The following is a 12,627-nucleotide window of genomic DNA, read 5'->3' as shown; positions in this document are numbered from 1 at the left end:
AATGTCCTTCTTTATCCCTTAAAATATTCTTCATTTTAAAGTCTATTTTGTCTGATATGAGTAGTGCTACTCCAGCTTTCTTTTGATCCCTGTTTGCATGAAATATTTTCTTCCATCCTCTCTCTTTCAATTTGTATGTGTCCCTAGAAGTGAAGTGGGTCCCTTGAAGACAGCATATATATGGGTCTTGTTTTTGTATCCATTCAGCCAGTCTACGTCTTTTGGTTGGGGCGTTTAGTCCATTAACATTTAAGGTAATTATTGATATGTATGTTCTTATTGCCATTTTATTGATTACTTTGGATTTATTTTTGCTGCTCTTTTTTTTTTTTTCCTTCTTTCTTGTTCTTTTCTGCCTATAGAAGTTCCTTTAGTATTTGCTGTAAGGCTGGTTTAGTGTTGCTAAATTCTCTCAGCTTTTGCTTATCTATGAAGGTTTTGATTTCTCCTTCAAATCTGAATGAAAGCCTTGCTGGGTAAAGTAATCTTGGTTGGAGGTTTTTTCCTTTCATCATGTTAAGTATATCATGCCACTCCCTTCTGGCCTGCAGAGTTTCTGCTGAAAAATCTGCTGATAACCTTATTGGGGTTCCCTTGTATGTTACTTGTTTCTTTTCCCTAGCTGCTTTCAAGATTTTCTCTTTGTCTTTAATTTTGGTCCATTTGATTAATATGTGTCTTGGGGTGTTCCTCCTTGGGTTTATTTTATATGGTACTCGTTGTGCTTCCTGGATTTGAGTGAGTGATTCCTTCCCCATGTTAGGGAATTTTTTGGCTGTTATATCTTGGAATATTTTTTCTGTCTCCTCTCTCTCTTCTCCTTCTGGCACCCATATAAAACAGATGTTTGTGCGTTTAACGTTGTCCCAGAGTTCTCTGAGACTCTCTTCATTTGTTTTCAATCTTCTTTCTCTTTTCTGTTCTGCATCCATAATTTCCACTCATCTGTCCTCCACCTCACTTATTCGTTCTTCTGCCTCCTGTATTCTGCTGTTAGCTGCTTCTAGTGAATTTTTTATTTCAGTTATTGTATTTTGCATCTCTTCCTGTTTGAGTTTTATATCTTGTATCTCTTTGGTCAGTGTTTCCTGTAAGTTATCCATCTTTGCCTCCAGTTTATTTCCAATGTCTTGCAACATCTTCAGCATCAACAATCTAAAGTCTTTTTCCTGGAGTCTAAGAATCTCTTCCTCGCTTAGCTGTTTTTCTGGGCTTTTTCCTTTCTCCCTCATCTGAGTTATAGTTCTCTGTCTTTTCATTTTTATAGGTTTTTGGTGTGATGACCTTTTTACAGATAAGAGAGTTGTAGCCTCTCTTACTTCTGATGTCTGCCCCCCTGTGGCTGAGTCGGTATGGGGGGTTGCTGTAGGCTTCCTGCTGGGAGGGGCTGATGCCTGCCCACTGGTGGGTGGAGCCGATTCTAAGCCCTCTGGTGGGTGGGGCTTAGTCTCTGGATGGGATTAGAGGCAGCTGTGTGCCTGAGGGGTCTTTAGGTAGCCTGTTTACTGAGGGGCGGGGCTGTGATCCCACCTGGATTGTTGTTGGGTGTGGGGCTTCTCAGCCTGACTGATGGGTGGGGCCAGATTTTCCCAAAATGGCCCCCTCCAGAGAAAGGCAGCTGCTGGATAGTCCCGAGAGCTTTGCCTTCAATGTCCTTCCCTTATGACAAGCCACATTCACCCCTGTTTTCCCAGGATGTCCTCCAAGAACTGCAGTCAGGTTTGCCCCAGATTCCTATGGAGAGTTTGCTTTGCCCTGGGACTCAGTGCATGTGAAAGTCTGTGTGCGCCTTTTAAGAATGGGGTCTCCGTTTCCCCCAGTCCCGTGGAGCTCCTGCGCACAAGCCCCACAGGCCTTCAATGCCAGCTGCTCCAGGGCTCTTTCTCCCCGTGCCAGATCCCCACATGTGAGAGTTTGATGTGGGGCTCAGAACTCTCACTCCTATAGGTGAGTCTCTGTGAACCAGTTAGTTTCCAGTCTGTGGAGCTTCCCACCCAGGAGGTATGGGGTTGTTTATATCGCAAAATCACCCTTCCTACCTCTTGATGTGGCCTCCTCTTTTTCTTCTGGAGTAGGATATCTTTTTTAAGGTTTCTGGTCCATTTGGGTGAAGAGTGCTCAGTCTTTAGTTGTGAATTTTGTTGTTTTTAGGAGAGAAGTTGAGCTCCAGTCCTTCTATTCCACCATCTTAATCCCGTCCTCAGACACATTCTTTAAAAAAAAAAGAGTCTATATTTTCTTACTTTCCTTCCCCACATTTTGTGATTTTGAAGTTCCTTTTTAACATCTTCATGTTTGTCCTTTTGATGTTCCTTGTGTTTATCATCACTTTTACAATAGGTTTTCTTCTTCCTTTTAGATCTGTACACCGAATTATTTAAGTGATTACTTCCCGGTTGTGATTTCCTCCATCCTATTTCTTCTTTTTTATTTAGAGGATCTCTTTCAGTATTTCTTTTAGAGTGGGTTTAGTATTGCTATACTTTTGGGTTTTGTTTGTTTGAGAAATTCTTTGTTTTTCCTTATATGTTAAATGATATTCTTTCAGGGTAGAATATTCTGGGCTGCAAATTTTTCCCTTTTAGAATTTCAAATATGTCTTGCCACTCTCTTCTGGCCTGTAGTGTTTCTAGTGTAGAGAAACCAGCCGACAGCTTTACAGGGGTTTCCTTAAAATCCTTTTTCTCTTGCTGCCTTTAGAATCCTCTCTTAACTTTTTCCATTTTTATTGTAATATGTCTTGGTGTAGGCCTATTTGGGTTTAACTTGTTGGGGCCTTCTGTGCTTCCTGTGTCTTGATGTCTGTTTCCTTTAGATTTGAGAAGTTTTCAGTCATAATTTCTTCAAATATGTTTTCAATCCCCTTTTCTTTTTCTTCTCCTTCTGGAATCCCTATTATGCATAGATTGGCCCACTTTATGTTATCCCATAATTCTCTTATGTTGCTTTCATGTTTTTTCATTTGGTTTTCTGTCTGCTGTCCTGATTTGGTGATTTCCATTATTCTGTCTTCAAGTCACTAATTCGTTCCTCTGCATTATTCATTCTGCTCTTCTGTGCCTTTAACTCGGCTTATGTCTCTGCAAGTTAATTTTCTAGTTTTTCTTGGCTCTTCATATTTTCTGGTTCCTTTCTAATGTCATCTGCATTACTGTTCATATCTGCTCTTAGTTCCTTCATATTCACTCTTAACTCCTTCAGTATTTTCACCGTCTCTGTTTTGAACTCAGTTTCTATTAGACTGCAGAGGTTTTTTTCATTGTTGCTCCTTCAGGTGAATTCTCATGTTTTTTCAAGTGGGAGTGGTTCCTGAGCTTCTTAATTTTGCTTATATTTTTCTTATTCTGTGAGTTTAGGGAAAACAACTACTGTAGTCTTGGGGGACTATTTATGTGCATGCACAATCCTGGGTATTTTGTGAGGAATTACTTTTTATTTTTAGGGCATTGTGCATTCTTCCAGGGAGAAGGAGGCAATGGGCTAAGCCAGTGCCTGGTTGCTGGGCCCTTGACAGTGACAAGGATCTGAGGGAAGGTGGCCCAGGCTACTCCTAGTTGGAGGACCCTGGGAAGTGACAGATCTTCAGGCCAGTGTGGGGAGTGCCTAGAGCATTTGGTGGTGGCAGCAGCAGGGTATGTGTGTTCCCAGGGGAGTGACAGTAACAACAGATGATGCTCAGTTGCAGTGCCCTCCTATGTGCTGACCTCAGGTGACTGGGGCCAATGGGTGCTGCCTGTTCATGGATCCCTGGTGGTGGTGGGCTACACCCACCTCTGTTGTCTGAGACGACTGCTATGGTTTGCCTCCACCTCCTGCAGATCATACAAGAGGCGCCACATTGCGCTTAGCCTGCCACTGCCCTCAACCTGCACAAGAGGTGTCCCATCGCCCGTAAACTGCACAAGTGGTGCCTTGCCATCCGTAGCCTATGCCAGAGGTGTCTGAGCTTGCACTGGCATTCCATGGCGTCCTGCCGCTCCTTCTCTTGCCCTCCCCAACAAAGGCGCCTTGCTTCTTCAGCAGGCCCAGACTTCCTCCCAGGTTCCCTCAGCTGTGGTGCCCCACTCCCCAGCCCTTGGCACACTGCTCCCTCACCCCTCAGGCTATCTCCACACAACCAAGCATAGTCCTCTCCCTGGAACTGACCTCTGGAGCCCGAGTCTCAGTGCCCAGCCCCTGCCCGAGCGTCTCATGCTGTGGTGTCTGGGGGCAGTGGTACCAATGGTCTGTGCCACTCTCTCTCTGCGTTGCCCTCCTCCGTCCAGCTGCTGTGCTTCTCTCTGAGGTTTGGAGGACCCTGTGCCTCTGCTGGTCTCCCTGTCGATTAGGTGCTTTCCCAGAGTGTGAGTTCCTTTCCTCTTTCACAGCTCCCTCTCAGGAGTGCTCGTCTTATCCGGATTCCTTCCCCCTCTATTTTTTCTCCCCTTTTGTTGTACCCAGTTATGTGGCGGGTTCCTTGCCCTTTTTAGAGGTTTAAGGTCTTCAGCGTTTAGTCGATGTTCTGTGCAAACATTCTACATGTAGATGGGTTTTTTAAAGTGTTTGTGGGGGAAGGTGAGCACCACGTCTTACTCTTCCGTCATCTTGATCCCTCTCGAAATAAATTATTTTAAACTGGGATGTAGAACTTTGATCTACAGCTAGTTCTGGTCTTCAGCTTATTTCACCCATCACTAAATGTGACATTGCATTGGTCTCTGGTTTAAGAGCAGACTTTTAAAAAGCCAAGGAGACTATTGTTTAGATGAGATATTATAAAGGAACACAAATATGTCAAACAGATACAAAGATAATTTATCTGATTGAGAATGGCTTGAGTCTGGGCTTTACCCAGTTACTGGTTATGCAAAGCAGAGCAGCCCTGGGTTAACTTTTAAGGAAAGTAGGCACAAGTTCAGGGCACCAAGGGAAGCGGAACACCACAGTCTTTTTCCTTAGCTAGTGCCCTTAACCCTTTCACTGCCACACTTGACTGTAGTAGACTTTTTTGTAATTGCCTTTATCTTCCATGTTCCAGTTAATCCACACTGTTAAAAAATCTTTGGCATGGTGAATGACTGAAGTTTTAAAGTTTGGTTCGAAGGTGTCATCAGATATTTATATTTGCTTCGAACTCATGGTGTGGGTTTCACTTCTGTGGCGAGTAAAACCAGCTGGCTGAGTCCTGGTAGCATTTAACTCATCAGCTAATATGTGTAAAGGTGTAAAAGTCTTTATTTTAAGCAACAGAAGGGCCATGGCAGGGGTCTCTGTGCTGTGCTTAGGACATCCATCCAGCCCTGCTCCAGAGAGTACAGTTATGAAGTCCACTGATGTGGCAAAACATAGAAACTGGCAGGTGAGAAGTGCTAAGTAAGTGTTAATTTCCTTTCTTGGTACAAGAAAAGAAATCAGCCCAGATACTGATTTTCTTAGTGGGTAACTATTTTGGCAATTTCGTTCACAATAAAGCCACTAACACAGTAGTATTTTGCTTTCAGAGTCTGATAAAAGCTTCAGAATTCACGAAAAATTTCATATGCACACAATTTTGAACAAAATTTCAAGGAGTTCACAGACTTCAAAAACCTGTTTTAAATTAGAGCAGTGGAAGTGTTGTGAATTAATTAGCTAATTCGCAGTTTATTAGAAAGTGGGGAGTTCCTGTTGTGTCTCAGCAGAAACGAATCTGACTAGCATCCGTGAGGATCCAGGTTTGACCCCTGGCCTCTCTCAGTGGGTTAAGAATCTGGCATTGCCATGAGCTGTGGTGTAGGCCAGCGGCTACAGCTCCAATTTGGTCCCTAGCCTGGGAACTTCCATATGCTACAGGTGTGGCCATAAAATAAAATAAAATAGGCTAGGCTAGGCTAGGCTAGAATAGAGAAGTATTATTTATCCATCTTATTTTCAAAAAGAAGTTTACAAAATATGGTCTGAAATCCATGCAAAAAAGTGAAAAATAAAATTGAGAAAAATCAGCTATCGGGTAACAAAGGTGAGGAAAAAACAATATGAAGGGGGAGTACAGGTAAATACCTAGAGACATGATAACCTGACCCAAGTAAAGACAAAAATGACAAGAATATTTGAGCTGTAATTTTAGAATCCCTTGAGACTTTTCCTAATTTTTTTTACTTTTCTATGTTGTGCTGCTACTTCTTCTTCCTCTTCTTCTTCTTCTTCTTCCTCCCCTTCCTCCCCTTCTTCTTCCTCCTCTTCTTCCTCCTCCTCTTTTTTTGCCTGAGAAATGCAGAACTTTCCAGGCCAGGGATCAAACCTGTGCCACAGCAGTGACCTGAGCCACAGCTATGACAATGCTGATCCTTAACCATTAGGCCACCAGGGAACTTCTTGTGCTACTGCTTTTGTGTAAAGATTTCTCTCTTATCTTTTTCCTTTCATTTCCTGGGTTTTTTCTTTCTTCTTTTTCATCCATTTTTTTCATCTATCTTTTTGAATGTGCTCTCAAGTGAACTAAAAAGTGACACCAATATCTAAATATCTTAGTTTTATTGTGTCACCTGTTTTTGTTTTTAAAATCAATTTAGTTTAACCTTGCATTCCATCCTAACTCCCCTCAACCAGAATTATTTGCTTTTTCCATCAGCGTGGACTCTTACTATCTGATTCATATTTTTCTTTTTTTTTTTAATTGTACTGGGTTTTTACCCATCTGACTGATTGATTGATTAAGGTATAGTTGATTTATAATATTATATAAGTTTCAGGCATTCAACATAGTGATTCATGATTTTTTAGGATTATACTCTAGGAGTTCCTGTCGAGGCTCAGCAGAAACGTGGTTCGTATTTTTCAACTGACTAAATATTTTCCACTCTTGCTATAAATTATGCCCCTGATTATTATAGAGGACTTTTAATGCTAAATTAATATGTCAGGTATTTCAAATACTAATCTATAATTTTTCATTATTCCAGGGAGAAAATTTATAATTAAAAGAAGATGTTGATGTGATGAAAAATGGAATTTTTGGTACTGTCTTGTGTTTACTTATTACATGTAGTTCATAATTCATAGAAGCTGTTCTTTTATTGTTTTTGAATAAATTTTATATTTTAATATTTTTAAAGAAAATTCTTTTATTTTTATTTTTATTTATTTATTTATTTTGGTCTTTTGTCTTTTTAGGGCCATACCCACGGCATATGGAGGTTCCCAGGCTAGCGACCACCACAACCACAGCAACACCAGATCTGAGCCGCATCTGGGACTTACACCACAGCTCATGGCAACACCAGATCCTTAACCCACTGAGCGAGGCCAGGGATTGAACCTGTGTCCTCATGGATACTAGTTGGGTTTGTTAACCACTGAGCTATGACAGGAACTCTTGTTCTTTCTTTTAAAGCTTACTTATATTTTTTGTGAAAATTAATTCACTTTATTTATTATCTTGGTTTTATTTATTTTTTTATTTTTTGGCCATTCCCATAGCATGTGAAAGTTTCTAGGGCACAGATTGAATCTACACCACAGCAGTCACCTGAGCCACAGCAGTGACAACAGCAGATTCTTAACCTGCTGAGCCCTGAGGATCTCCTCCTTGGCTTTATTTTTTATGTAGAAGTCATCATTAAAATGTGTAACATGTGCATTGAGTAACTTATATTTTCAATCAGACTACCATATTATTTGCTTGTTTTTCTAGTAATACTTTATTTTTAAAATTAGTAATATGAATTTAGAAGTCATTCTGCCCTGGCTTTGTACTAATAGTGGCTAGCTTTTGTGGTGTATTTACCATTTATCAGGCACTATTTTAGCCTCTTTATATCTGTTAACTCATTTAATCCACATAACAGTCTTGTAAGGTAACTACTATAGGCATGCCTTAGAAGATATTGCAGCTGCAGTTCCAGACAGCTGCAATAAAACAAATATCAAAGTAAACAAATCACATGAACTTTTTTGGCTTCCCAGTGTTTATCAAAGTTATATTTATACTATACTAAATACAGTAACTAAAATATCAATGTACATGTAAAATGCTTTATTGCTAACAATCGTCTAAGTCATAATCTTTTTTCTGGTGGTGAATCTTGCCTCTGTCTTGGTAGAGGCTGAAGATTGGAGTGGCTGTGGCAATTTCTTAAAATAAGGCAACAGTGAAGATTGCTACATTGACTCTTTTAACAAACAATTCTCTGGATCATACAAAAATGATAGCATTTTTTGCACAGTAAGACTTCTTTCAAAATAGGAGTCAGTCTTTTCAAATCCTGCTTTACCAACTAAGTTTACAGAATATTCTAAATATCCTAATCCTTTGTTGTTGGAGTTCCCATTGTGGCTCAGTGGTTTAAGAACCCAGCATAGTCTCTGTGAGGATCCAGGTTCGATCTATGGCTTTGTTACTAAGGGGGTTTAGGATCCAGCCTTGCTGCAAGCTGTGCCATAGGTTGCAGGTGTGGCTTGGAAACAGATCCAGTGTTGCTGTGGCTGTGGCATAGGCCTGCAGCTGCAGCAGTGATTCGACCCTAGCCTGGGAACTTCTATATGCTGCAGGTGTAGCTATAAAAAGAAAAAAATAATTTTAAATCTTTTGTTGTCATTTCAATAATATTTATGGTATCTTCACCAGGAGTAGATGCTGTCTCATGAAACTACTCTCTTTGCTCATCCATAAGAAGTAACTCCTTTATCCCCTCAAAAAAAGTAACTCCTCATTTATTCAGAGTTTTATCCTGAGATTGTAGCAATTCAGTCAAATCTTCAGGCTCTGCTTTTAATTCTAGTTCTCTTGCTACTTCCTCCGCTGGAGTCTTTTTAAAAAACCCTTGCACGTAATCCAGAAGGGTTGGAATTAACTTCTTCCAGATTCCTGTGAGTGTTGATATTTTGATCTCCCATGAATCCCAGATGTTCTTAATCCGGTGAAGCCTTCCCAGAAGGTTTTTATATAACATGGTGAATCCTTTCCAGGTTTTCACTTTACTTTGCTGAGATCCATCAGAGGAATCCTCACTGTGGCAATTAGAGCCTTACAAAATGTATTTCTTGATTAATAAAACTTGGAAATGGAAATTATTCCTTGATCCGTGGGCTGCAGAATGGACGTTGTGTTCGCAGGCATGAAAACAACATGAATCTCCTTGTACATCTCCATCCAGGCTCTTGGTGACCAGGCGCATTATAAATAAGCAGTAATATTTTGAAAGGAATCTTTTTTTCTGAGCAATAGGTCTCAACAGTGGGATTAAAATATTGTATAAACCATGTTGTAAACAGATGTATTGTCATCCAGGATTCATTGTTGCATTTAGATTTAGCATAAGTCTTGAGGGCCATAGGATTTTCAGAATAGTAAATGAGCATTGGCTTCAGCGTCAAGTCACCAGCTGCATTAACCCTTAACAAGAAAACCAGACTGTCTTTGAAGTTTTGAAACCAGACATTGATTTCTCCTAACTATGAGTGCCCTGGATGGCATCTTCTTTCAACAGAAGGCTATTTTGTCTACTTTGAAAGTCTGTTGTGCGGTGTGGCCGGCTTCATCAATTACCTTGGCAAGATCTTCTGGTTAAGTTGCTGCAGCTTCTACATTGGCATTTGCTGCTTCACCTTGCACTTTTATGTTGGAAGACGGCATCCTTCCTTAAACCTCACAAACCAATCTCTACTAGCTTCAGGTGTTTGTTTGTTTGTTTTTGTAGCTTCCTCATCTCTCAGCCTTCACAGAATGGAAGAGAATTAGGGCCTCACCCTAGATTAGATTTTGGCTTAAGGGAATTATTATGGCTGCTTTGATCTTTTATTCAAACTGCTAAAGCTTTCTTCATACCAACAATAAGTAACAGAAAGTACCTAGGGATAAATTTAATGTAAGACTTGAAGACCTGTATATTAAAAAGTTTAAAACACTGCCAAGACAAAGATTTAAAGAGATAGAGATATCCACCACATTCATTATTCAGTATTGCTATGATGTCAGTTCTCTCTCAAATTGATGTATAGATTCAGTACAAACCCAAATAAAATTCCAATTCATTTCTTAAAAAGAAGTTGACAAGCTGAATTTTAACAATTAATTGTAAATGTCAAGGACTTGAGTAGACAGATAATCTTGAAAAAGAACAAAGCTGGACTAAACTATCTGATTTTAAGAAGTATTTTAAAGTTACCAATATTAGTAGAACTAAAAAGAGTTCATGAATAAATCAATGGAACAGGACAGATTATGTATTTGTACTTTTATATGATTTAATATATCTACATGTATAATATGTAATGGTATATATTTGATGGTTTTCAGCAAGGCACCAAAGTAATTCAATGTTAAAAGGGAGATTGCCAACAAATAATGACGGAACTGTTGGAAAAACTCAAGGGGAAAAAATAATCTCAATCTCTATCTTGTATTACATTTTAAAATTAAGTCAGGGTGGATCATAGACTAAATGTAAAAAATAAAAACTAAAAAGATTCTAGAAGAAATATGGGAGAATAACTTCATGACCTTGGCATATGTACAGATTTCTTAGGACGAAAGAAGCACCAATTATAAAAGTTTATAAATGATTCGATCCAAATTAAAAACTTCTCTCAAATCTCACCATTAAGAAAATGAAAAGGCAGGAGTTCCCGTCGTGGCGCAGAGGTTAACAAATCCGACTAGGAACCATGAGGTTGCGGGTTCGATCCCTGACCTTGCTCAGTGGGTGAAGGATCCGGCGTTGCCGTGAGCTGTGGTGTAGGTCGCAGATGCGGCTCGGATCACCCGTTGCTGTGGCTCTGGCGTAGGCCGGTGGCTACAGCTCCGATTCGACCCCTAGCCTGGGAACCTCCATATGCCGCGGGAGCGGCCTAAGAAACAGCAAAAAGACAAAAAAAAAAAAAAAAAAAGAAAGAAAGAAAAAGAAAATGAAAAGGTGTACTACAGAGCAAGACCTATAAATACATGAGACAGAAAACTTGTATTCAAAATTTGTAATAAAAACTCATAAAATAATAAAAATATTTAAACAGACACTTCATAGAATAATATGTGTGAATGGTCGTGTGCACAGTTAAAAGCGTTCAACATCTTTAGTCATTAGGAAAATGAAAATAAAACCACAACAGGCTACCCATTAGAATAGCCTTTTTTTTTTTAAATGACCACACCCATTATATGGTAGTTCCTGGGCCAGGGATTGAATCTGAGCCACAGCTGCAACCTATACCACAGCTGGGGTAACACTGGGTCCTTTAAGCCAGTGCACCAGGTCGGAGATCAAACTCATACCTCCGCATTGACCCAAGCCACTTCAGTCAGATTCTTAAGTCCCTGTGCCACAGTGGGAATTAAAATGACAGTAAATTTAATGGAACATCTAGAATCACCTTGGAAAATTGTTTGACAGTTCTTTTTATTGCTGCATACATCTACTATGCGATCCAGCAATATCCGTCCTAGGTATTTAGCCAAAAGAAATAAAAATATATGTCTACCAAAAGACGCATTAATGTCCGTATTGCCTTTTCTCATTTACAGGCAAAAACAGAAAAAACTCAAATGTCCATGAGTAGGAGAATGAATAGGCAACTTGACATATCCATGCATTTAAGTGCTATAAAAAGAATAAACTACTGTTATGCAGAACAGCATGGATAAATCTCAAAAATATATTGAATGAAAAAAGCTATACATAAAACTAAATATTATTCCATTTATGTGAATTTGAAGAACACAAAACTGATGCATAATAGAAATCAAAACAGTGCTTGTCCCTCAGAGGTAGGGAATTGAATGGAAAGGGACAGGAGGAAGCTTTCTATCTTGATTAGGTTGTTTGCTACACAGGTGTGTACATTGACAAAACTCATTGAAGCATATGCTTATATAGCTGAATTTCACTGTTCATAAGTTCTATAGTAGTAATAAAAATTTAGATACTTAACAAGAAGGAATGGGCTTTGAGATCATATAGATCTGAATTTGATCCTGATTTCTCCATTTCTGTAAGCACATGGCCTTGAACTAGTTATTGCATAACCGAACTTTAGTCTTCTTAAATGTAAACTAGAAGCAGTAGCCACCTCAGAAGCTTATGGTGAGGATTAAATGAGATAACACACGTAAAATAGCTGCTATCATTGAGACAGTAGAATGACAAGGTCATGATCGCGGGCTCCGGAACCACATTACTTCTGAATGAGTTCAGAACCGGGCTTTGCCACCAATTTATTGTGTCACTTTGGGAGAGTTATTTTATCTCTCTGTGCCTTTGTTTCCTCAATTATGAAAATAAAATAATGGCACATATCTCATGGTTATTAAGAGTATAAAACGAGTCAAATACGCTTAGACACTTAGACTAATACCTGCCACATAGTAAGTGATCATTAAATGCTGTTAGCTGCCATTATTCTTTTTTTTTTTTTTTTTTTTTTTCTTTTCCCAGCCACACCTGCAGCATGTGGAAGTTCCTAGGATCGGGGGAACATTAGAGCTGCAACGGCAGGCCTACACCACAGCCACAGCATCTGTGACCTGCACTGCAGCTTGCAGCAAAGCTGGATCCTTAACCCACTGAGCGAGGCCAGGGATTGAACCCACATCCTCATGGACACTATGTCATGTTCTTAACCCGCTGAGCCACAACAGGAACTCCTGTTATTCATTTTTGTATTCAACCCAGATGT

At 39.7% G+C, this 12,627-nt stretch overlaps 1 protein-coding gene across 6 annotated transcripts in view; it reads left to right on the top strand.

Annotated features, from left to right (window-relative positions):
• The window catches only part of CCDC18 (coiled-coil domain containing 18), a 167,013-nt gene that overhangs the window by 97,295 nt on the left and 57,091 nt on the right, over positions 1-12,627 (top strand). For 3 of the 6 annotated variants that reach the window (XM_085023996.1, XM_021090196.2, XM_085023997.1), the window contains one exon: positions 6,921-7,077. The exons of the other annotated variants lie outside the window; for them this stretch is intronic. Coding sequence is in view for 2 of the 3 variants with exons in the window: in XM_021090196.2 (XP_020945855.2) it covers positions 6,921-6,935 (15 nt within the window). In the remaining variant the exon portion in view is untranslated. Of the gene's footprint in view, positions 1-6,920; positions 7,078-12,627 lie in introns of those variants that run through there. 6 annotated transcript variants of the gene reach the window in all.

This window comes from Sus scrofa, chromosome 4 (assembly GCF_054392235.1).
Source record: "Sus scrofa isolate SSC_HxYL_T2T_F1_AM1 chromosome 4, Sscrofa_HxYL_maternal_Yorkshire_Landrace_v2.0, whole genome shotgun sequence".
Lineage (NCBI taxonomy): Eukaryota > Metazoa > Chordata > Mammalia > Artiodactyla > Suidae > Sus > Sus scrofa.
The sequence above is the reverse complement of the archived record's forward strand: the minus strand, read 5'-3'. Positions and strand labels throughout refer to the sequence as shown.